Source organism: Perca fluviatilis, chromosome 14 (assembly GCF_010015445.1).
Source record: "Perca fluviatilis chromosome 14, GENO_Pfluv_1.0, whole genome shotgun sequence".
Taxonomy (NCBI): Eukaryota; Metazoa; Chordata; class Actinopteri; order Perciformes; family Percidae; genus Perca; species Perca fluviatilis.
The window spans coordinates 20570396-20596964 of record NC_053125.1 but is presented as its reverse complement, the minus strand read 5'-3'; the positions used below and the strand labels follow the sequence as shown (position 1 = coordinate 20596964).

The window sequence follows — 26569 nt, the reverse complement described above, 5'->3', positions numbered from 1 at the left end:
ACCTTTGCGTAGTGTCCACAGAGGGCTAAATATGTTTAAAATCCTATCAAAGTTGTCATGGAGCAGAGTTTTGCAGTGTGGTCAACATAAACATACACTTTGCAGTTCACTGATGTGATGTTTGGCTGGATTTCTGGTTATGGAAGTTGAAACTGTGACCTAATGCTGTCATACTGCTGCCAAAATGTAACTTGATATAAGATACACACCTGAAAGTGAGTCATAAAATCTGAGTTGAATGTATTTCTTGCTGCATTGGCAAAGTGAACAATGATCTACTTCAAGTAGTTAAATCAAATTGTTTCTGCTTTCATTGCATAAGATGTACCTCTTTTTCAGGTCCATGAACTCATTAAACAACTCATAAACATAAATTAAACAAGCCTAAACAACATTTTTTATAATTACTTCAGGGAAATTGGGCCTTTACAGGAGGAGATGCAGCAATAAAAGAGGTTAGGTTATAGCCATAAGTATAGAATATAAAAAAGGCATTGGGTGAAACCAAGCACAACAGAACCAAATTCTAAAAAAATTGCATCATGAGAGCAAAAGAGAAATGAAAGTGAAAGTAAAATATAGTGTTAAAGAAACAAAAACTCAAAATGGAAGCAGCAGAGGCTGAGATATCAAGCTACAAGCAATGAAAGCACGGGAGCCTACATTTCCCACAATGGACCACATTACTATTTCTCATTATCATTGGGTCAAAATGACTTGGGTTTATGACCAATCTGATGATCTTCCCACCAACCTCAGCTGTACTTTGTGTGTATTGCTAATTAACAAATGTAAATCCATTGTCATTGTGAGCATGTTAGTCTGCTGACACTAGCATTTAGCTCAAAGCGCTGCTGTTCTTACAGTATGTACAGCCTTACAAAGCTGCTAGTGTGGCTGTAGACTCTTTAAATTACTTTAAAATAATTTTATAATTACTTCAGGGAAATTGGGCCTTTACAGGAGGAGATGCAGCAATAAAAGAGGTTAGGTTATAGCCATAAGTATAGAATATAAAAAAAGGCATTGGGTGAAACCAAGCACAACAGAACCAAATTCTAAAAAGATTGCATCATGAGAGCAAAAGAGAAATGAAAGTGAAAGTAAAATATAGTGTTAAAGAAACAAAAACTCAAAATGGAAGCAGCAGAGGCTGAGATATCAAGCTACAAGCAATGAAAGCACGGGAGCCTACATTTCCCACAATGGACCACATTACTATTTCTCATTATCATTGGGTCAAAATGACTTGGGTTTATGACCAATCTGATGATCTTCCCACCAGCCACAGCTGTACTTTGTGTGTATTGCTAATTAACAAATGTAAATCCATTGTCATTGTGAGCATGTTAGTCTGCTGACACTAGCATTTAGCTCAAAGCGCTGCTGTTCTTACAGTATGTACAGCCTTACAAAGCTGCTAGTGTGGCTGTAGACTCTTTAAAATGTCTCTCAAATTCTGAAATTATGGAATTTCATAGAAAATATTCACAGCTGTACGAAACAAAATATTTCATGATTTGAATTTCTATATTTAGCAGACCTTTACAGAACAGTGCTGTGACTGGAACAGTAAAATACATCTTATTCCATTGATCATTATATTGCCAGAAGACAATTGATGGTACAAAGTCTTCCTGTGAGAGAAAGGTGAAAGGAAACGAATGCTCGAGGCTGTTTCTTCTCCCATTTTAACCCCTCAGGTCGCATACCATTATGTTAATAACTGAGAAAGGTGGCAGGTGCACACAAGGCAATTTAAAACGCAGTTGTATAATGTGCAGGGAATCTTGGTGGTTTGAAGGAGAACACTGCTTTGTCTTTTCTAATCTCCTTCTATCTACTGAGGGATCTGGGAAAAGGTCAGACTGTCGCTGTGGTAACCGTGATCCAAACTGACTGTTGGAGCCCTCCTCCTTTCACCGGCACACTCCATTTCATGCTTACATTTTTAATAGTACTGGATGGTGTTGATAGAGAGAGAGAAAGAAGGGGGATCATTTTGTATGTGCCCAGTGAATCACCTCAATTTGTCAATGCTATGGCCACTGTTTGATGCTCCTCTGGTATAAATAAAACCTTTGAACTTGAATTTAATCAAATGTAGAGAGATGATAAAGATTTTCAAAATAAGATAAAGATTTAAAAAAGACTCAAGGTTTATAATTGTTTAAGTTGTGCATCCTAACAAGTCCCCTTCAGTGTGATCTGTGGCTCTTCTGCTGCACTGGACATATACATAAATGTTTGATTTTTCAACATAATCCTGTTTCCAAGTGGTAACATTTCACTGTATCTGCACAAAGGTGAATATTCTACTTATTTGGCTCCCAACAGTTGATTACTAAATATTTCAAAATCTAAAATAATTATCTATGAAATACTACCCTACAATGTCTGAATATCTCAGTTTATAATGGCATCATTTGCTCTGTGTGTATCTTTGACCAAATCCCCCTTTTGCTTATTCTAAACAGATGGTAAAGGACTTGACATTGATTGTTTGCTAAACCACTATATCACGTTTACAGCCTTCATGTGTGCATTCAAGACCCCTTTTACAAAATTCTTGTTTTTAAAAGACTCAGCCATCTATTCTCTGTATTGTAACCTTAATATGTCGTCAGTTGGCTGATGTTGTCAGCAACCAGGCTATTGAAAACTCTGTCAGGCTCCTCCCAGTCTTGCTGCTGCTACTGTAAAAAGAGAACAAGATAAGCCAGTTTTGCAATCCTCAGTGGACACAAAGTGTAAATCAGGGTCAGTATTTACTCCTATGTCCTCCGGGGCATGTCCATCCCCTGAAACGACCTGTGAACTTGACAGGCAGCCAGATAACTGGCATTGAGTCTGATTTTAAGCGACGACATTGACACGCCACGTTCAGAATGCATAAGTCGCATCAGATCTCATTACCCCGATTTATCTTGGACCAGGCTGGGCCAAAAGGCCAAGTCCCCGTGGTCCTTTTACATCATGAACTCATGATGAGGTACTTTAGCTTTAAACCACTTTAGTTCCTCCAGGATAAACTGTGAGTCTTTCCAATATCATATAGCTCCCTTTACTCTGCGTAGTCCAGAATTCTCATCCTCATTCAAGTAGCACAGCTGTCATTAACATTCCCCTCCCTTAAGTGACACTGCTGTCAAGTTGAGTGAGAGCATCACATCTTCATGGATCTCTCCTCTTACCTTCCTCTGGATGCATCTCGACCCCCTCAATTAATCGTGTGAAAGAGGCACTAAATTAAGATCTACTTTGTCAGATGTAATGTAATGTTAATGTTGTTTAATGTAATTAAATATGACGGGTTATGTTTAGATAACGTGTCCTTGGTTTGTTCCATCTCAAAAGCCACCTATTGTTTGAGGATTCATAATACAAGATTTTGCCCATTGATTTCGAGGGTCTCAGCTGTTGTTAAAACTGTATTGCTGCCTGATGCACTGTGTCACAATATGGATCAGTGTTAAATGCTTTATTTGATAATGCTAAGCTATCTCACATATTATTTTTTACATCTTTTGCCCATTTCTTTCCCCTAAATATCTCATTAATCTCAGGCATGACTGTGCATCTTTGTGATAAGTATGACCTGAGGATACACAGTAGAATTTGAGACCTTGATCTTGTATTTTTGTGTTTTGTACAGATTGAATTTGATGAACTGCATTTCTCATGTTGATTTATTGTACCAGAACTCTACCAGGCAGGAAGTCATCTCTTCATCCTCTCTTAGGTAAATGAATTGAGATATTTTGTATGATTTTGTAAAATGTATTTTAGAACATCTCATAGTGAAAGCAACCCCCCCTGCATATGAATAGTGTTGTAAATTTGCATAAGCAGCCCCTACAGAGTACATCTGCACATCTGCAATGTAGTTTGATGAAAAACACTTAATGGCTTCATCATCACTCGTGCTCCATCAAACAGCTGTCGACTGCATTGTGCCTGGAGCTGAAGTGTGGCTGTAATAGAGAGGAGTGGCTCATATCAGCTAACCCAAATGAAATTCTGCTCTTCAGTATATACACCTTTGTGTAGTGTTCAAAGAGTGCGAAAGATGTTTAAAATCCTATCAAAGTTGGCATGGAGCAGAGTTTTGCAGTGTGGTCAACATGAACAGTTCACTGATGTGATCTTTGGCTGGATTTCTGGTTATGGAAGTTGAAACTGTGACCTAATGCTGTCATACTGCTGCCAAAATGTAACTTGATATAAGCCACACACCTGAAAGTGAGTCATAAAATCTGAGTTAAATGTATTTCTTGCGTCAACGACGATCTACTTTACTATAGCTAAATTGAATTGTTTCTGCTTTCATTGCATAAGATGTACCTCTTTTTCAGATCCATGAACTCATTAAACAACTCATAAACATGAATTAAACGAGCCTAAACAACATTTTTATAATTACTTCAGGAAAACGGGGCCTTTGCAAGAAGAGATGCAGCAATATAAGACGTTATAGCCATAAGTATGGAATATTGAAAAATACATTGATTGAAACCAATCCAACAGAACCAAAATCTCAAAAACTAATTTCATCATGAGAGCAAAAGGGAAATGAAAGTGAAAGTAAAATATAGTGTTAAAGGGATATTCCAATTTGTTATTGCACTTCCATAAAGTTGGGGAACCAAAAAAGAAACAAAAATTCAAAATGGAAGCAGCCGAAGCTGAGATATCCATAGATATAAATGAGATGTCAAGCTACAAGCAACAAAAGCACGTGAGCCTACATTTCCCACAATGTACCATGTTACTATTTTTCATTAGACCCCATCTGCCTCCTAAATGCCCACTTTTATTACATCGTCATACACCGTGTGAAACATGTTTTATCTCACTCACGAGATATGTCATAAACCTGACGCCATACCTACTTTTTTAAAACTTTTAAGTCCTTTCCGAGCCACAGACAACATTATACAACTATAGTACTCCTTGTGACAAGTTAACTGAACACCATATGTACAATCATGGAGCTCCCCTTTAACTAAGTAAGTGCACAGATAAAATATTGGTGCATGGCTGGAACAAATGTGTAAAGACAGAAATAAAATGAGGAGAATACATTAAATAGGAAAATAAATGATGATACAGTGGTAATTGCAAAATGTAATTCAAATCAAATTTAGCTGAGGTGGGAGCTTCGCAGCTCACTGAGGGACCTGTCAGCAGCTCCCAACAACAGGCCAAAATAGTTCATGGCAGAGAGCCTGCGTGCTGTTTCTGTCCTGCTAAATTTACCCCTGCATCTTCCCCACTCACCCCCACTGCTCCCACCCCAATGTTGACTGACTGCCTCCATATTAAAACCCAATCAGTTTTGTCCAAGAACACTATACTGTGTACATACTGTGTTTTTGCACCGCATGACATGTGTATTACAGTATACATACTTTCTTGCTGTAATTACTTATAAATGACGCTGCTGTTCTCGCTTTCGCCCTCAACATAACATACATATTATTTTTATGCTTTTTCCATTGAATGTTCTTTTCTGCCCCCCCTCCTCCATTATCTGTAGGGAATGTCTTCATATCATTTATTCATGGGAGAACAATGTCAAGGAAATGCAGGGAATAATGGGGTATCATGAAAAAATGTTATGTGAATGTTTTGGACGTTGAAACCATGACTTGCGTCTTTATTCCACAAGGAGATGGTCCCTGAATAAAGATAGCACGGAGAGCACAGCGCATAAGTGGTTTACATCACCATTTGTAAGTGAACATGCCGTATCTGCTTCTTGGTACTTTATTTTCCCTTTTATAATTTCATAGAGCTGCAACAGACTGTTTTTACAGCACATGTATCATGTTAACATTAAGCACAGGTTTAATTTAAGAGACAGGTGCTAAAACAGTGCTAAAACAGTGCTAAAATGAAACGTTTAAGAGGGTGAATGCAGATATATTCAGACAGACAGTATGAGAAAAATATTGTTTTTTTGTAACCAAAATTCAAGTATGAACCTGAAAATTAGCATGATATGGGACCTTTAACAATTGCTCCATTCCATACCCCTTTTTTAAAGCAGACATTTTGACTTGAAAAAGCACAAGTTCAAATGTCGCAGTAAGTCATGACAGTGTGACAGTGAGCCAGCATGCACGCTACCAGGACCCTGAAACTGTAGCAGCTAAATGGAATTCAGCCACCATTAACTTCATTATTTGACAGTATTTTTTGTTTGTGAAAAAGGCCTATTGGGCTATGTGACTGTATGTGTTTGCTGACTGATGTTATTTACTGGGACACTGAAATGCAATGTAGCAGTCATTATTTGTTATTAGTTGCACACGACATTTCTAAAAATGTAAAAAAAAGAAAAAGAAATTGATTAATAGCCTACATAATATCACTGAAATATATATCAATGAACGCCCCCCATCAAATTTAAATTACCTAAAAAGAACACATCTTCTTGTCCTTTAGAAAGTGTGTTGCATTTAAAAACTGCTGGCTTTGTGTGACTCACAAAAACAAGCTTGACAAATGCAGGAGTTTATTAGCTGGGATTGTTATGCAACATGTTTGTAATATGGTTTATTGCTGTCAAAGTGAGTCATTCACAGATGGTCCCAGACACTTCTGTCCTCACAGTTTGTTGGAGTGAATCAGCTTGTGTGCCTGTGACTTCTCTAAAAGCGCTGAAAAAGTAAAAAATAATAAACTCTAAGTAAAAAAAACCAAAAAACAGAGGAGATTTATAGAGATTTATTACATATCTATAATCTGTAAAACATTTTAAAACACAGCATCTTATTTCTGTGCATAATCCTGGATCAGCCTTTTTAAAATAGTGCAGTTACGCTAGCTGGCGGCAAGTCACAGCATGTGGTTCGTACACTTCTGTATCTGAATCTTTCATGACCACCCTGGCGCAGTGTTATGTAACAGCCTGGTGTAGAACGTCCTGATGTGTTACAGCAGTCATTATTAATTTACTCCCTGGCTGGGGGGAAAAGCTGGCTAAAATTCCTAGTTTGCACAGATACCAGGCCACCTGCTCATACAGGAATATGGGAAATGTTGTTGCTTTGATAACCTTTTAATGTTTCTTCATTTTACCGATTCAGCAATTTTTGGGGGTACAAAATGTTAGAGACAGTTTGAGAAAGATGATTTATTTCCTGTTTTTTTGTTGGCCGTATTACCTACTAGTTTGTCTGTGGGCTTTGATGTTAAAGCAATAATGTTTTTGCATTTTGTTTTGTGTTTTTGTGCTAAACAATACGTTAATGTTGCATTATCAACATAACAATGTAGATTTTTCAAATACATCTGCAGACACACCATTACATAAACAAACAACATTACATGCAACAATATATTTTACAACCATAAAACAGACAAATTTTCATTACATCTCAAGAAAAGTCTATGTTGATTTTGTACCATATAGAAATCAATGGAAAGCAATAGCTGCCTGGTAGTTCACATTCATAAGTATACCATTTTTTTCCTAATTTATGGATCCTTTTTGGACAATGATTGGCAATAAAATAAGATTCAGTTTCAAGTTTTCAGAAAAATCTGAAACTTATCCTACTATTATTTTGATTATTGATATCTGATTTAAAAAAGGGAAATCAATTACATTATATCATCATTGCAATTGGACCTTGTTAACGGTAAAATGCAGACAGTGAACAGCATCTTCTTGCTGGAAGATGCAACCATTTTGGGGTCTGTCATATAATTTGATTAAACATCGAGTTAACTGCGCTTTTAAAAACATCTAGACGTTGTACACTGAAAAACAGTAATGTAAAGTGTTCATGATTTAGCATTATTCTTGCAATCTAAAATTGCAATATGCATAGTCACCGGATTACATGCATTTATGGCACAAGTAAAACCATGTTAACACATATGCACTCTGTACACAGTACAGTATGCTCACAAGTACCTGCACTCTCCTTCACAGCTCTGAATAATTCGATTTTTGGTTGCAAATAAAAATGACAACAAGGCCAACTGTAAAGCTAGCTGTTTCTCTGCAGCTGGTGCTATTACCGTCTGAGTGTGTGCTAGTGTCCCTGGGGTTCTCACAGAGGGACTTACATCATAAGGTGACACACATACACATGTGTGACTCAGTAACTGCTCAGTTGTTCACTTAAGAAACACACAAGGCCTACATGGGAATGTATGACCAAACAAAAAGAGATTTAGACCAATGATAGAGAAAGGAACAGCACAGCAAGTTCTTTTACATTGATGGTTTATTCAGCCCTTTTCAAAGCCCCAGTACTGGCCCTGGGAGGGTGAATGACACAGAAGGACAGTGCTGAGTGGATGGATAAATAAAAAAAAGATCAGGCTTATTTCCAGTATCTCTTCTGGCATAGTTTACATGGACATGACAAATTCTACCAGCACCAATTCTGCCTTACTTTTTTTGTTATAACAGGTGAAATGTGTAACTTACCTTGTTTTAGGTAGAAACGTTTTCAGTACTTTTTGTCAGGTCAAATGTATCTACTCAGTAGCAACACCTGTCACTTTACCAAAGTAACCAAAATATAGGCTAACCTGCATTGAGTAGGTTTTAGGAAGGATGTGGGTGGCTATATTACAACAAATTAGGGGTGGGAATCACCAAAGCCTCACGATACAATATCATCACGATACGATATTATTGCGATTTCAAACATATTGCAATATTCTGCGATATATTGCAATTTATTACCTTTTTTCCAACTTCAAATTTTTCTCAATTTCAAATGATGTCCCCAAAAGGAAACTTTGTCAACATCTGTTTTATCTAAAAAGATGCATTTTTTTATGTCTCACTTCAATTTTATTGCTACAAAATGGGATTGTCAAGCAGACAAACTGACCAACACATACTGTATATAATAAAAGATCGATACAGTATTGCCACGGAAAATATCGCGATACTATGCTGTATCAATTTTCCCCCCAACAATACAACAAATGTGACCCCTCTAATGCACTGCGAACCCGCTACCCTTGCCTATAGCTCATTGTATGGTGCCATATCCGGGACCCAGAGCATGGTTTTGACAACTCATCATGGCTCTCTGCACTCATCTTGTGTCACCTGACAAGCTGAAACTGACTGGGCATTGGGAGATGAAGCCAAGCGATTACACTGCTGACCTCTCACTTGGCTCCACGCACCCAGACTTTTTAGATGGGGTCGGGATGATAGCAAGGGGAACAGATGAATAAGGGTGAAGGGGTGTCTTAGGAAACTGCTGTAAGCCAGGACAAAATATCCAGATGGTCACAGAGAGTGGGAAAGAAAAGAGGTACTACAGAGTGAGAAGAACACCAGAAAGCAGAAATGAGGGATGTCAGCAGGAGGACAGAACTAGAAGCAGATGATGGCTGTGAAGTGTTAACGTGCATGTCAAATGTCTTCTTCCATTCATCAGCAGCCAAGTCTGCCTTCCCCTCCTTCCCTTTCCACACCCATTTCTATATGTAACAGATCTTCTTTTCTGCTCCTCAACATCCTTTCTTACACACCCTTATAAAGCTGTGGCACTCCCTGCTTCGCCTCCACCCCACTGCAAGCACCCACAACTTCACCTCTCTTATAAATACCCCAGTGTTACTAATATGGTCATGCCCTGTGGTAACAGGGAGGGGGATATAGTTTTGGACAAACAAAGTCCTACACTTGACAATTCAATCTGGATTCAAAGTGGATGTTGTTATAGTATCTTTGGCGTTGTTTTTGTTGTTGTCAATTCTTTGAACCCACTCCTGCAGTAGTAGCGTTTTTTTTGTTTTTTAATGTTTTTTAATGTTTTTGTGAGAAAGTTTAACTTGAATTAATTAATGGTTAATGCAATCTACTACAGAAGATCATGCAAAAAAAATGCAAAACTAGATCCTGATTTAGTTCCTATTCTATGCACCACAAGCAGAAGTTTTGTATAAAGTGTAATTTGTGCCTGAGGTCAATATAAGCAACGGCAGATTTTATTAAAGTGCTCAGATTATGCTCATTTTCAGGTTCATAATTGTATTAAGAGGTTGTACCAGAATAGGTTTACATGGTTTCATTTTCAAAACAAATCATATTTTCACCCTGTGTGTTGAGCTCTCTGTTTTAGCTACAGAGTGAGGCATCTCACTTCTGTTTCATCTTTGTTGGGAGTTGCACGTGCAGTACTTAGGTAAGGACAACTAGCCATTAAGAAGCAGAGTATGAGGGAGTGCCACGCTAGCAGCTAGGCAAGCATTATAACGTGTTACAAAGTGACGCACGTTTGTCACGGAAGTAAAGGCTGGACTATAATAGAGCTGTTTGGAGCAGTTTGTGAACAGTGTTTTCTGTTGGAGATGGTAAGTTCCTTTGGGGTGGACTTTGGGCTTTTTCACTTTGTAAACCTGTAATGTGCATAAAAAAGATATATAACACAATAAAGGAAAGGGAAAAAGCTAAAAAGCATAATATGAACACTTTAACGTTGCTCCATCCACTAATTGCAGATTCAAATAAACATGTTTTCAAAATGGTTATTTCTCTAACTTGACACTCTTTTGCTTCCAGGCAGCGATTGAAACAATTAAGAATAATCTAATTACTCAATCACTAGTGCATGCTACACTCAAAACTATTTAATAATCGTCTGATTTATTGTGTTAAGCTCCTATTCACAATCAGTTAGCATTACCTCAGGACCTCCGATACTGTTTTATTTAAATCTACTATTTTTCTATTACTATTAATCTCTATTTTTGCATTATGATGGAAATAAAACAGAACATATAAATGTCCTCAGGATGTTAGTATTATCTCTGTTAAAAGAAAAAGAGGAGAAGAGGATAGGAATGGAAGGGAGAAACAAGGATACCTTTTTATATCAATATACTGTAATTGAACAACACATTTGTTGGGATGCGAGGTGATTAAGATTAAGCAAACCAGCTGCATTGCAAATAACATGAGGTCCTCAGGTAAGGATAGTAACACTTTCCTTTAAGTCCCCCTATTTAGCATTTACAAGTAGTATATAAACCGGAAATAAATGGTTAATAACTCATTATAATGTAGTGTAAAGCAGATATCAGTGATATAAGTTTATACATGTATACACAGTACGTATAAATGAAGGCTGCTGCATAATTAATGACAATAACATGTTTTCAATGGATAAGCTATATTTGCTGACACATACTGTATATTAATAAACACACAACTAAAATGTTCTTATAGCTGCGTACACTATAATTACATGTATTCATACTCCTTATGAATGTTAAATAAGGGCACTTATAGTAAAGTGTTGCCCATTGTTGTGTGTAAACAGGGCTTTATAAACCAAGTACAATCTCAGTGTTTAAGTTTGGACCTATTTTGTCTCCTGTGAAGGCCACTCCCATTTGTTGTAAACCTGGAGGCTGTGACTATTGTGCCTTGCCCTAAAAGCGTTACCTCTTCTTGCAGTTGATCACAAGTCAAGCAGCACTTATCTTTCAGGTATGTCAAGGTCTGCCCTTTTCGTGTCTGTAAAGCTGGGCTGCGAAACACAGATTCTTCTGCCGCTGCAGGATCTGCCGATTGTTCTCTTCCACTCATTGACTGCAGATATCACAGAGAGACTCAACTGCTTTCAAAGTCCAGCAGTAGCATCAGCAGCAGCAGCTTGGGCTGTGCCAATTTGAGTCATAGCTAGCTGATTTACCTGTGAAAGAGAAATGGAAGATTGTTTCAAAAAGGCTCCCATCTAATCTATTAATCAAACTTTAACATCCATCCATCCATCCTCCCACCCATTCATCCATGCAGCCATCAATGGTTGTAAAGGGTCACTTCACCCAAATTACAAAAATCATATTTTCTAATTTACTAGGGATGTCTAACAATGCAGTTAGTTTTATTTGCCAAGATGTCATACTGTCTATACTGTATGGTACAGCTCTGCTCAACTCTCTTTTTTTTGGTACCAGTACTTTTGTCTTTTAGTTTTCCACTGTCGATAGTACCCCCTCAGCAAGAGAGAGGTATGTGGGATTATTTTCTTGAAGTTTTAAGAAGCACAACATGAAACCACATTCACCTCCATTGTATTGGTGGGACATAATTCAAGGAAACGGGTATCTTAAAGGTATAGTTCAACTTTTTGGGAAATACACTTCTTTAATGTCTTGCTATGAGTTAGATGAGCTAAGCTAACTGGCTGCTGGCTGTAGCTTTATACTGAAAAGACAGATGACTTTTTACATTGATGTGTATTTCCCAGAATACTGAACTATTCCTTCAAGACTTCACCAGCTAAAACTATCTATCAGGACAACTAGACAGAATATTTTTTTCTGATTTGGGTGAATTTACCCTTTAAAGTAAAAGAAGCCTCACCCTGAATGGAACATTTGATATCACCTTTTCCATTGCGATTATCTTGCTTTAGTGTTTCAATGCAAATATGCCAATGCTCCTAACCAGATTAGAGAAAAATTGGCCCTGGGTCCAAACATGAGCTAATGTCTCTGGACTGAGAAAAGAATGGATGGCATTAAAGATTGCCTGTGAAGAGCAGCATAACACACACTCTACCAAACTATACATACTGCAAAAGCTATCGGTTGCTGGTGCTTTGGGGCATTTGGCCACTTATGGATGTCACTGTGCAACCCTATTCACAATGCTGCTTTGCTACATAATGCTTTTCACTCACTTCATTTAAAGTATAACCTTACATTCCAAGGGGCAATCATCTTTTTCATACTCTACAAGTGCTAAAGCAATAAATTGAAGAGCAAATTAGCATTAAAAATTTAAAATGGTAGTGTGTTGTATACAACTATAAGAAATACAGTTCATGTATTGCTTAAGTCTGTATATTTACAGTATGTATGTGCATGTATGCAGCAGCTTGACTCTGGCTCCTCTCCTTTCCCCCACACCTGTTGCAGCGTCTCTTCCCCTCAACATAGTTGGCTCAAGTTCTGCCCCTCTTGTTCTTCTGGAAACCCCGCTGTCTGTACTCCTATCACGCCGGCTACGAGGGCTGTCAATTGTTGGCTTTGGTTTCACTCCGATTTAGAAAGTGCAAGGCAGCAATCCAAAGCTTTTGCTTTTAAGGCCTTGAAATTAAGATGAAATGCCAAGGGATAACATGTGTGAATGAAACTGAAAGTATGTTTTCAATGGAGTTCTGAGATTAGGAAATGTCTATCATGGGTAGCCCAGTGGATTGCTAAGATCAGTCAGATACAGAAGCAGCACTCATGTGATATTAAATACAACGTTCTCTTTCTTCTTCACTACCCCACCCCTCTCTCTCTATGTCTCTCTGCCCAGCTTGCAGCCCAAGTTCTGGGTGATTTTGATGATGAGGACATTGGATTTGGCCTGGTGGATGAAAAGAAGGACTCTGCTGTTGCCAAGAAGCTTGGTAAGCTTGCCAAGCATTGACAGAGACCTTGCTGATGAAAACACGCCTAATTGTCAACGATACCAACAGAAAAAAAAAATCTTTGGCTCAGTCTAAATCATCTCTTTCCATCACCACATTTCTCGTGGTCTCTCCTGGTGTTCCCAAAGAATAGGGCTGAACAAGTGCTACTCAGCAAATTCAAGGTTATCTTTATTGTCCCACTTTGGGAAATTAGTTTTGCAGCCAAGATTCACATAAAAAATAAATAAATAAATAAAAAGACAAAATCAACGACACAATAAAACCTAGAGCTAGAGCAGGGAAATGGAAATTCATACCAAGTGCACAAGAGTGCAAATGTATGTTCAAGTGTAAAAGGGAATAGCAAGGAATGCAGCTAGAGTGCAATTTGTTATTAAGCATATTGATGGCACTTGGGATGAAGGAGATGTGATTTCTGTAGAACATATACTTCTTTATTCCAGTTCAGTTCTATAGTCTATAGTCTTAATAGGAATTTGGGTACAATTTATTTATTTAAATTACACAGGACTTTCTGTTAATTTAATGTAGCACACAGTATGTGTGGCTTTTGGACATGTATGAATAAATGGATAAATAACTTACAAAACAAAATAAAACTCTAATAAGTTTAAAAATATGTTAATATTAAATGGGATTCAACATGTAGTAATGCAATGATAGACAATACATGTGAAACAAGCCTGCCCTCAAGTGTTGACCAAAGAGGTCACAGCTTCTTTCAAACAACATGTGCTGCAGCTGTAAACAGTACGAGCAGTACTTATTGTATAAAAGAACAATCAGGTACATTCATGTTACCACTGATATATTCTTCTTTCTCTGCAGGTTTTGATGAGGTGGAGAGCATCTACATCTTTGCCGACAATGAGATCATCGAGTACGATGGAGAGCTGGCAGCCGACACCCTGGTGGAGTTCCTCTATGATGTACGTAATTTTTGGTCAATGAGGAGGGATGGTGCCAAGTACGGTAGTTGAATTCAGACTATGGTTTAGTCTAATTTCTAACTGTATACAATGCCTCAGCTTGGTCAGATGGCCTTATATCTGACATACAAGGCACCCTTTCGAGTCTGTTTGAGATGCACCGGGGTTGGACGCATGCACTGTGAGATTAAATAGTATACAGAATGCCAAAGTCTGCATAGAGATGATGCTGGGGCAGATGAATGGGTCAAACAAACACAGGACTTTAACCAGGAGACCGCTGTTTGTGTTCCGTGTGAAAGCAAAAGTCAACCCTAACCCTGTAACATACTCATGTATGTATGTATGTATGTTAAATAACAAACCTACGTATTATAACCCAAACCATGATCTTTTCCTAAACCTAACCAGGTAGTTTTGTTGCCTAAACCTAATCCTGCCCTGCACATTGAAAAATGACACCAGAGGGGTAGCCAGAACATTAAAATGTCCGTATGTGACGAGTTGGGAGTGAGAATGTGTTGATTGAGCACACTTTAAAGCAGACAGTAGCATATTAACTTATACTGCTTGTGGAATTATGTCACCCAGATATTAGGACTGATATAAAAGTCTCTTGTCAGGTGATTGAAGACCCTGTGGAGATCATTGACAATGAGCGTGAGCTGAAGGGTTTCCACAACATGGACGAGGTCATCAAGTTGGTTGGCTATTTCAAGAGCGACAAATCTCCTCGTAGGTTAAAGATTATGATCTAAAGGCTTCAAACAGATGAAACTTTAAGAAACTGTTGTCAGCCTAATGATGTTTTCCTTATTTTCTCCATACAGACTTCATTGAATTTGATGACGCTGCTGAGGAGTTCCACCCCTTCGTCAAATTCTTTGCCACATTTGACCCAAAGGTTTAAATTGTTTGTATGCGTATTGGTATGGATTGGCCTATTTTGTGCATAAAAATGTGAATTTGAGTTCATCTGAAAATCATAGGAGACTTGGCAATTTCATGGTGTGTAACAATATAGACATTAAGTACAGTACATTTTAGGATTATATTGTTACTAGTAATGTTTAAACGTCTGTGCTGTGCTAGCAAACATCTTCAGTAATTTTTACTTTTCTTTTAACTTTGTATTTACTGTCTGATTCTCTTCTCTATTAACATTGTTTCAGATCGCCAAGAAGCTGAAGATGAAGATGAATGAAGTTGACTTCTATGAGCCCTTCATGGAGGAACCTGTCACCATTCCAGGAAAGCCCTACATCGAGTCTGAGCTTGTTGAATACATTGAACAGCATGACAGGTGAGCATCCATGGTGTCCTTTAATCAAACTTTGGTTGCATCATTTCAGTGGTGGAATGATTGTAAATAAATTGTACACGTTTATTGAGGTACTTTTACGTGAGTATTTCCATTGGATGCTACTCTCTACCTCTACAATTTGGAGGCAAATGTACTTTTTACTTCACTATATTTATTTGAAGGAGCAGTGTGTAGAGAGTAGAGCACAGTGCAACTAACTGAATACCCCTCCCCTCCAGGGTAACGTTGTTACCCGGTTTAGCTCACGATAAAGTAGGCTAAGTTACCGTATGCAACACTTGAAATGCAACGATGCATCTCTTACTTATTCTCTTATTGTATTTCACTGAGCCTACTAACACTTAGAAAATAAATCGCATTACATCAGTGGGTTAAAACTGCTCGTTGTGCGTAATTTGGACTGACACTGAGATGCATGTTCTTTGGTAACTGATGTGGCACTGCCACTATTATCTTGATTTCCACTTCAACGTTAGACTTTTTTTATTTTTTATTTATGCCATTATTCGGTGCATTGACCACCCATTCACCGTTTGCCACTCTGGGGATTTTCTTTTATTGCTCATGCGAGATGACAAACATTTTCTTCTTGTCTCCACCTCCTAGGCTAGAAATCTAGACGCACCCTAGTGGCAGCAAATGTAATTTGCAGCCAGGGTCAGTCTAGCAACTCTCTGTTGGCTTGCGAGCAGGAAAAAACAAACTCAGGCCAATCACATTGTGTATAGAGTCAGTGGGCGGGCTTAACATAATGATGGCAGAGTTACGACGGTTCCGCGTGAATTCCCTGCTACTTGAAAACAATGAATATGGCTGCTTCTGCTGGCGAACAGCGGTCTTTCGAATCGGCTTTGGCCACGACTGGAAGACTTGGGAGTTAAGCTTTAGCCTGGCTCTGCATTCCTACTTCCGCTCAATTTTCATTTTTCTTCAGTACTCTGTCTGGGTTTGCGGTATATTCTTGGGTTTTCTCCGGCCAAATATTTAGCAGTCCAATCAGCGAACAGAGGGAGTGGCTGAGAATGACAACGTTGAGGATGTGCGCTAGAAAGATGCAAGTGAAGCCATTTGGTCCGTTGTGGCAACGCTGCAGAATATCCAGAAGTTAAAGCCCGAGCAAGGACAGTATTTGCTGAGTTGTGTTGGTGGCCATGATGTTGTGGCCCTCCTCCCCACGGGGTTACTTTACCCAGTAGTAAAGTAACCAAAATGATGTCTACCTTTACCAGTTACAACATTAAAGTGATGAACACATTAATGCATCACTAATTATAATCCAGCTATGAATATATATATATACACATATATAAGATTCTCTTCATAATGCTAATACTTAAGTAGGCGTTTGAATGCAGGACTTTTACTTGAAACAGATTTTTACATTGTGGTATTGCTACTTTTAGGATCGGAGCACTTCTTCAATTGATTTACACAATCAATGCCGATAATCATTTAACATTTGAGTCAATTTTTGTCATATAGAAAAACAGCACTATAATTTCTTCAAACAAGTGTTTTTTTCTCTATGTCATTGGATTATTACATTTGATTTTTGATTTTTTTATGTTTCAGGCCCACTCTGAGGAAGCTTGAGCCTCACAGCATGTATGAGATCTGGGTAAGAAATCTGAAACTGCTATTTAAAAAGAGTCATGCGTTGTTGATATTTTTCTCCAATAAAACTTGTATTTCTTATCAGTCAATCTGGGGAATATAGGATATCCTCATTTTATCCTTCTTTTGTGCTCACAGGAGGATGACATTGATGGAGAGCACATTGTTGCCTTTGCTGAGGAAGATGACCCAGGTAAACGTCTACTTTAGTGCCTCTTTATACATACAGATATAGCATTGATATTATCCACATTGTGATAGCTGGATGATCAACTATCTAGATAATGCTTTAGGGTGCCTGACATTTGAACTTTTCCTTAGACGGTTATGAATTCCTGGAAATCCTGAAGGAGGTGGCACGCGAGAACACTGACAACCCCAACCTCAGCATCATCTGGATTGACCCTGACAATTTCCCCCTGGTATAAATACCCCTCACTTAAACTCTATATAAGATTTAACCTTAAGTTCCTTATGTCTGCTTTAAAACAAAAACAACGTATATACAATATATATATATACACAATATATATATATATATATATATACATATGTTTCATTTATAGTCTTTTTATAGCTAAAAAACAATTTTTTACAAATTTGTCCTTAAAAAATATAAAAACTACTTTGAATATCATTCATAAGTGCATCAGGATATACAAGCCTAACCATCTGTCTGTATCTCTATTTCAGCTGGTGCCATACTGGGAGAAGACCTTTGGCATCGATCTCTCTTCTCCTCACATTGGTGTGGTTGACGTTGATGACGTAAGCATCCTTTCTCACCCCTTGCAAACACCTAAAATGAAAAATTTGTTGTTTGGAGTCTTACTCGGGACAAGTGAGTAATTAAGTGTTAGACATGTGTTGTCAAGAGGAACAATCTTTTAAAATGCATTTGTATGTTGAGGTTTATGTGAATCAAGTGCCACCATTCTGATACTGGAGTGTTTTCTCACTACCATGGTATGAAAGTCTTACATTTTCTGTGTCTTTGTCAAACTTTCAAAAAAGTAAAGCAAAACAATGCGCTTTATCCCAGCACTCATCCCATGAGATGAATACAGCACTTTGTGCTACCACATGCCACACAAACAAATTAGCGACCGGCGTTACAGACAGCTGAAAGCCCACCGGAAGCGAGGCAACCCGATGTGGATGCGTGCGTTATGGCAACAAAGAGTGAGAGGGTGTCAAGAGGACAACCCCCCTGCCTAAATTGCCTGCGGTCAACTCATGATTGGCCAAAGAGTGTGTCTGATTGAAAGCACGACAACCAACCAAAATTCTACATTAACATTAGCTAGGTAGCTAGCTTAGCGCTATGTTAACGTGGGATTGAATAGTACCAATAAACTGACAACACGTACAGCAACATTCAGTGTCCAGCCGACACTGAATGTTACTTATTACTTTACTGTCATTTTGAGCTGTAAACTGGGCATCGGAAAACATTTTATCATTCTATTATATTTGAGTGACACTGTGTGTCATCGGCAGGCCGACAGCGTGTGGATGGAAATGGATGACCAGGATGACATGCCCACAGCTGATGAGCTGGAGCAGTGGATCGAGGACGTTCTGTCAGGAAAGATCGACCCAGATGATGACGATGACGACGACGATAATGATGATGATGACGACGACGACGATGACGATGATGACGACGACGAGGATGATGATGATGATGATGATGATGATGATGATGATGATGATGATGATGACGACGATGACGATGACGATGACGACGATGACGACGATGATGACGACGATGATGACGACGACGATGACGATGATGACGACGATGATGAATAAAAGTTTACCATCTTTCACTTCACATTGATTGAGCCAGAAATGGTGAAATCCAAAAGTAGCAGCAGTTTTTTTTCTTCTAACATCTTGCAGCAAATACACTTTGTATCTATTTGCTTCCTGTATGGTTTCCGGTAAGGGACAAATATAATGGCCCTATGAGGAACTTTTACTGTCAGTCAGACAAGGAGAGGATTTGCATCTCTGTTGATGAACAGGGTTGCAGCTTAAAATGTTATACATCCTTTGTTACTGTATTGAAATATGCTAATCTCGCACTTCTGAGGTTTACAATGAATGTGGGCAGCATATGAGAGGCTAATTTCCCTGACATTTTCTACCACATCTCACAGAACAGGGTTCACCCCTTTTGTCATTTTCTCCAATTAACTGTAATCCTGTTTCAATGACATGTTTTCTACTTGATGAAGAGAAGAAACAAATACTTTCTTGTACTATTTTTAAAGAGAACTACACATAAACTCACTGGACAGTGTTAAGATTATTACAATCTTGGAAAAGGATTAAGGTACCTGATAACAAAAAAATACAAAATAATTTGTTTCTGCTCTAATATTAAAAATGTTTTAAAATATTTAAAAAACAATGGTGTTTGTTGTTTTCATTGCTATATGAGATTCTCTACAATTTATAATGTGTGTGTGTGTGTGTGTGTGTGTGTGTGTGTGTGTGTGTGTGTGTGTGTGTGTGTGTGGTCTGCAGGCAATGAAGTTTGAGCATTACTATACCAACATACATACTTAGCAAAAATAATGAGATTATTTATATCCATTTATGTGATTTGTTGTCATCAAGAATGCATACTAGGAGAAATAAGTTTTGATGTCTGAAAGTATTTGTGAAGTGTTGCTATCTTCATATAATATATATTTATGAAGAGATGGTAGATTATCTTTAGCTCGACTTTATTCCCACATGTCATAACTTAACACACGTGAAACTGTTCATTTGACTTCCTGTATTAGCGTACGTATGCGTACGCACTGACGTATGCTCAATCACAGATCAAAACAGGTTTACCTGACATCTCCCCCTTTTAGTTTGGGGTTTCATACAGTATTAAACAAAACAACTGTATATAAGAAACACTCTGAAATTACCTTTTGTATGAAAATGCAATATTTTCTGTATTCTTCCTTTTAAGAAACCCATGTATCAAATATAATAATCATAATTTTTCTTATTCTATTTATCAATATTATTCTTTTCAAACTTACTGTTCAAGTAGACATTAACAGTAATACAAATGAACAAGCATATATAAACAATCATACATTATTTTTCCTTTAAAATAACTAGTCTGTAATCATTTGTAAACATTACTAGTTAACACATTTTTTTCTGACTAGTAAGTTTTTTTAAAGAAATAAAAAGTTTGAGGTTTAGTTGGCGGAATGCCATGCTACCCGGTGAGGTGGAGACTTCTGGTTACTGTGTTGAAGTGTCGTTCCTTTATTGGTTGACGATGCCTCACCTGGTGGTGTCTCCTTGTGGTGTTTTCACCACAAACGAACGTGGAGTGGAACACGAAGCCTGATACATATGGGGAGGGGAAAGGGGGTATGGTATTGTATTCCACTGTTACTGAGAAACAGCTGATTGAAGCTATGCAAATAGATCAATCACAGCTGATTCCCTTCTAGGAAACACACTCAGGCGTTGAGGTTCTTTCAATACCATGATCATATGGTAGTACAGTAAAAGAGGACCTATTTGAACAATATACATGTAGATGAACAGACAATTGAGGGAGAGGAAAAGGAGTACCAGGACAATTCTGTCTCTGTCTCCTTTTTTTCATAAACCATACATTCTATAAAGCTACTCTGAGATGGGTCATTCATTTTTTGTATTGAATTTCTGCAGCTAAAGAAACAAAATGGTAGCCGGGTTGGCCCAGTGGGTAGAGCAGGCGCACATATACTTGGAGGTTTATGCCTCGACGCAGAGGTCCAGGGTTTGACTCTTACCTGTGACAATTTCCTGCATGTCTTCCCCCTCTCTCTCCCCTTTCTGAACTAGCTGTCCTGTCTAATAAAGGCGGAAAAGCCCAACAAAGAATCTATAAAAAAAATATATGCATGCATTTACTAAACCCAACCAAACAAAAATGTAGAGAGGCTTTAAGAGAAACTGCAGTGCAAAACACAATCTATGATCAATACAATCACTATTGTCTATTGTATAAGGGCAGACCTGACACATAAAATAATGCAGTTTCTGTAATTACATCTGATGTTAGTGTTTTTGTATATTGTTCTATGATTGAGCTGCTCTGATCGCAATCAGTATGAAAGACCAGACGGTTCACCGCGATCATGCGCCCCTACCGCGCTGAACGCACATAGCGTGAAACAGCTTTAAGGCCTTTACAGACGCCAGATCTCAACTGAACACCAATCATTTTCTATCCCTTGTGTCAAGTTCCTGGGACTTACCTAGTCCAAGGAACAATGAAGCTGTTCTATAGAGGCTTCCAACATTTTATAAAAAACATATTTTAACTAATTGTTATGTAAATAAACTTATGCCTCTTCCGTGTGTGCAATTTCCAATAATACTTCTGTTCCTGAAGTTCTATAGCACAGGGAGGAGTGGCAACTTATTGTTTGGTTATCCATAGTTCTTAATATCTGATCTATTTTTGTTACGCTACATTCAGCAAACATTATCAGTAGACAAATACAGACATTATGACTGAAATGATGCATATTTGTGTTTGCGTTTTCGTGCATGCAGTGTATGTGACCTCAGATCCGGGTTCTTGCAGGATAAGCAACTGTATATAAGAGTCATGTTTTCTCCTGTTAGATACTTCTGTGACACTGCAAAGGAAGAAGATCATTTTGCAAAAGGTTTGCTATAAACTCTTATTTTCTGTCCTCTTTTTAATGGATTGACAGTTGCTAAGGGTAATTTTTCTCTGTATACAAGTCTTATTAACATGTTTGTTTCTTTCTATTGAAGGTCGCCTTCATCAACTTCTCCATGAAGATGCTAGCTGTGTCCGTACTTGTTGCAGCCATGATGGCTCTGACTACTGGTGAGTAGGAGTGATTAAGCAGTGTATGTACTCTGAATATTTACTGTTTAAGACAGAGAGGGAAAAGAGATTGAATACATTTTTTGTGGCAACACGAACAACAAAAGTCACTTACTCTTGTGTCAAACGGTCCAGTTCTTCCAGAGGCAGAGGCCGCTGCTGTGGGAGGACAAACAATTCAACCAAGTGAGTTCCTCAGATTTCTATTAAAGCACATCAGGCTTTGATACGTATATTGAATTTTATGTAAAAACAATTGTATTACTTTTCCAGATGCCGAGAGAGAAAATGGGACAGAAACACTTACTCTAAAAGGTCAGTAGATTTTTTTTCTTTGATTACATTTGTTTACATTTCATCTGTAAAATTGAGACTCAACATCGCCCTTGCTTGTCTATGTCAGGAGAAGATCATATTGTCAAGAGGTCCACACATTGCGAATTTGGTTGGTCTCTGTACAGAGGCCGCTGTTACCGCTACTTTCCAGGATCCACCAGCTGGGCTGTGGCTGAGGTAGTCAGGAAGATTTGAGTCATTATTCTCTTTTTTTTCTATAGTCTATTCTGCTTGAATTGACTTGTACATTTTGCACACACATTTTGCATCTTCTTCTGTTTTCTCATATTACTCAGGTTTTTGTTCTTGGCAACTCTCTGTATGTGTGTCTTCACTGTAGAGATCCTGTCTCGCTTCCCACGCAAACCTAGCATCTGTGCACAACAGAGATGAGGAAAATTGGATTCAGCGTTTGGCAGGTCACAACGTGGCGTGGATCGGAGGCTCTGATGCACAACAGGTAAATTACACAAGGTCTTAGAGGTATTTGAATTGTTTGAATGTTGTTGTTTTTTTAAGATAACATTTTGGGCATTTCTGCCTTTAACCACTGGGGCAGCTTGGATATGAAAGTGGAGAGAGAGATGGAAGACATGCAGGAAATTCAAACCCTTGACCTCTGCGTCGAGGGATAAACATATGAGCTACCAACTGAGCTACCCGAGCGCTTAGAGGAATTCTGATTTTTGACTTTTTTTGGGCATTACTGCCTTTAATCACCAGGACAACATCAATGGGGAGATAGAGAGATGGAAGACATGCAGGAAACCTGCTGCAGGTCGGATTCCAACCCACGACCTCTGTGTTGAGGTCCCAGAGATATTCAACTTTAAGTTTTTTTCCATCACTCATACAATGTTCTAAAACCATTTTGTCTTCTAAAGGAGGGTTTTTGGTTCTGGGCTGACGGTACACCTTTCAACTATGTCAACTGGTGTGGAGGAGAGCCTAATAACCTTAGAGGCAGTCAGCACTGTCTACAAATCAATTGGACAGGTAAATAAAAATACAATGTTTACCTTTAAAGCATAATGTAAGAGTGTGATTTGAGACATTTTGTAAAAAAAGATTGTTAAATATCAACATTTGGAAATAAGTGGCAGACAGGCCAGTGATTGCTTTGAAAATAATACATTTGATGATTGATAGACTTTTATGGTCAAATGTGGGTTTATCAAATCATTTAACTATTAGCAATGGACAGAATTGCATAATTTATTAAACATTGATACTATATATTTTGAACATTAAAGTTATTAATCTAGAAATGTGTGGTCTCTCAATGTACGGACAACAGCTAACGTTTTTTTTCTGCCTGTTGTCTGCATAGTTTTAGGTTTTGTTTCAGTGTCAGGTGTTGGTTTGTGTCATGCTGACTGACTCCTGTGTCTTTGGTACTCACAGCTCATAAGTGCTGGGACGACGAAAACTGCCATGTTGGGAAAGGATTTGTCTGTGTCAAGAAACAAGGATGATTCCTGGACCAACACAGAGGCATGAAGTACTTACCATGATGTGCAAACCTTGGAAGATGTGTGTTTGTGTCCATGTTTGTGCACTCGTTTGTATTTGTGTCTTCAGTCTCATCCATAACCTAAAGGCTTTAACTCTCTAATCAAATATTTCTTAGCTATCGCTGTAACGCTACTCAAGGAAAGAAGTGACAAGTGACATAAACAGGAGCTGTTTCTTAGGGCCTTGTGCTTTAAAGAGCAGATTGAATGGTTATGGAAAGGATGCTTTATGCCTATTAAGTCTATTCTTCAGTGATTTGTCTTTCTTGTATCATGCATAATTAAAAGGCTCAAGCATTGAAACAAGTTTGTTTTTGAGTTTGTTTACCACCTTAATAAAATCCTGTATCTCAAAGCGCTCCATAATACCATGAAATAATTCTGAACACCACAATTCCTGGGAGTTCATTTATTTATTTTTGCAACATCTCAGTGATCAATGGCCTATATGTGTCTCCAACACTTTGACATTATATGAGTATTGATCAGTGCGATTCCAGACCAAGTTCAAGTTTCAAGTTTATTGTCCTGTGCATTTAAAAGTACAAAGTATAGACAAAATGCAATATTCTTATAAATATTCTCAAAAAAACTAGAAATATATAAATATAATTTAAATACAACATAATAAAATGACCTGAATAAGTAGTACAATCTCATATGTTGTAGCAACCTAAAAATGATTGCAGCCATCACAGAAAAAGAGAGATAAAAACATCATAAAATAAAATGAAAGAAATCCACAGAAAGTGTCATTAGTGCCACTTCTTTGTATGTTTTAACCCTTTTTGTGTAGGCCTGCTGTTATTATAGATGTAATGTAACTCATTTTATTATGGTAACCATTGTATTTTAGGATGCTTATTGTCAGCTGGCCGGGGACTACAGCTGGAAATGAGCCGTTGAGGCTAAAGCTGCTCCTTTTACTGTATAGTTAATTAAAGGGGACTGTCCACGACATTATAAACTAATAAATTAAACTAATCTAGTCTCACTGCTTGAGGATAAAAACATGTGACCTGGCGATACTCAATTGAGCCTTTAACAAGCAGTGGCCTGCTGGTCGGTCAGTCATTATGAACTCATAATGTGTATTCAATAATTGTTCAAATCAACAGAACTTTATTTAAAATCTTGGTTGACACCCTATGGTTCCTAAGATGCCAAATATGTCAGGATGAATTTGGGAAATTGGGTGTAAAATTATATGCAAGACGTGTCGGTTATTTCCACTTGAAGGAACACTACAGCCTTAAAATGTGTCTCAGAGTGTAAGGTTTGAGCCTTTCAATTGGTATAAAAGAAAAACGTAAATTGGAAACAAGCAGGCGCCCATATATAGAGGTTTACTCCTTGACGCAGCGGCCGCGGGTTCGATTCCGACCTGTGGCCATTTGCTGCATGTCATTCCCCTTCTATCTCCCCTTTCAAATCTAAGCTGTCCTATCCAAATAAAGTCCTAAAATGCCTAAAAACTAATCTTAAAAAAAGAAAATTGGAAACAAGCAAATGTAGAATAAATAGGATGCTGACAGAAGGTGTGGACTCAGATCATAGATGGTCTAGAGAAAATTCAGCCCTCTAAAATGTGTTGGGATTCAAAGGTGTACTGTCGATTTCATTGTCATTTGAAAAAAAAGAAGACTATTATAAAGACTACTATAAAATGTGTACAACACCTTTTTGTTCCCCCACAGGTATCTTTACTAAACCTGCAGGCGTTTATTATTTTATCTTCCATCAGTCACGGTAGTACAAAGTTGTTTCTCTACAAGCACAACCAGTGCTTGGTTTTACCTGAGGAGCATACAGCAGGCCAATAAGTCACCACTTTCTTGGGATAAGGAATCAATACTCATACATCTATATCTTTACAAATCCAAGCAGTCAGTTAACAGAGAAGGATGTTTGTCCTATTGTAAATTCACAGAAAAAAATCTTCTGAATATAAGTCTGCACTGTTAAATGTACTACTTTGGCCCTTTGTGTCACAAGGATGAACGCTTTATTGTGCAAATGGACTTTAAGCAGATATCTCTACACTTATCTCAATCTCTGTTGGAATGTAACCAAAACCTGACAAAAGCAAAGAGCAAGGGCAAAACCCTCATAGAAATATATAATTCATGATTTATATTATGAAGCTTGTTGTTTTATTGTGCTTTGACTGGAAAATGGAATAAACAATTACATTCACTAATTCCTTTTTTATAAATGTATTAATGTAAATGAATGTGTGTATCTTGTGAAACTGTTTAATAAATAAAGCTGCGTGCTATGGATCATATCAGTAATCTCTGCACTGTTTATATCCAATGTGAGATAAGTAACCCACACAGAGATAAAGTTGTGATAAAGGCCTCTTCAAACCAGAAGTGAGAATTAAATAGTGGTTTGTGGTGACCCACAATGTAGAGACATTCACTAGAGACTGGGGCTCCTTTAAGTAGGGAGCTCACTGGGAAGAGAGGGGTTTTCTATATTCTATAATAAATTTTAATATCTTTAATTCAAATGATTTCCTCTAACTTAATTTCTAGGTTGATTTGCTACAA

The 26569-nt window shown here is 37.9% G+C and overlaps 2 protein-coding genes across 3 annotated transcripts in view; both read left to right on the top strand.

The window, feature by feature from the left end:
- casq1b (calsequestrin 1b) overlaps positions 1 to 19695 on the top strand; it is a 29905-nt gene extending 10210 nt beyond the window's left edge. The window contains exons 2-12 of one of the 2 annotated variants that reach the window (XM_039823351.1): positions 11447 to 11479; positions 13304 to 13397; positions 14250 to 14350; positions 14974 to 15085; positions 15181 to 15254; positions 15523 to 15653; positions 17247 to 17292; positions 17427 to 17481; positions 17610 to 17710; positions 17982 to 18056; positions 18789 to 19695. In XM_039823351.1, coding sequence (XP_039679285.1) covers positions 11447 to 11479; positions 13304 to 13397; positions 14250 to 14350; positions 14974 to 15085; positions 15181 to 15254; positions 15523 to 15653; positions 17247 to 17292; positions 17427 to 17481; positions 17610 to 17710; positions 17982 to 18056; positions 18789 to 19103 — 1137 coding nt within the window. In that variant the 3' untranslated portion in view covers positions 19104 to 19695. The remainder of the gene's footprint in view (positions 1 to 11446; positions 11480 to 13303; positions 13398 to 14249; positions 14351 to 14973; positions 15086 to 15180; positions 15255 to 15522; positions 15654 to 17246; positions 17293 to 17426; positions 17482 to 17609; positions 17711 to 17981; positions 18057 to 18788) is intronic. The other variant, XM_039823352.1, reaches the window with a different exon arrangement.
- A 2228-nt stretch (positions 19696 to 21923) lies between these two features.
- LOC120573445 (galactose-specific lectin nattectin-like) lies at positions 21924 to 24320 on the top strand. Its single transcript, XM_039823170.1, has 7 exons — positions 21924 to 21976; positions 22089 to 22164; positions 22300 to 22350; positions 22568 to 22677; positions 22841 to 22960; positions 23385 to 23496; positions 23905 to 24320. The coding sequence occupies exons 2-7, from the start codon at positions 22110 to 22112 to the stop codon at positions 23973 to 23975; spliced, it is 519 nt and encodes a 172-aa protein (XP_039679104.1). The 5' UTR covers positions 21924 to 21976; positions 22089 to 22109; the 3' UTR covers positions 23976 to 24320.
- The last annotated feature ends 2249 nt before the right edge of the window (positions 24321 to 26569 follow it).

What these genes read in the sequence shown, in the direction of transcription:
- LOC120573445 (XM_039823170.1), top strand. Translation starts at nt 22,110, where the DNA reads ATGAAGATGCTAGCTGTGTCCGTACTTGTTGCAGCCATGATGGCTCTG. An exon ending in CATGATGGCTCTGACTACTG is followed by an intron (nt 22,165 to 22,299) that starts GTGAGTAGGAGT and finishes CAAACGGTCCAG; the next exon opens with TTCTTCCAGAGGCAGAGGCC. An exon ending in GAGGCTCTGATGCACAACAG is followed by an intron (nt 22,961 to 23,384) that starts GTAAATTACACA and finishes TGTCTTCTAAAG; the next exon opens with GAGGGTTTTTGGTTCTGGGC.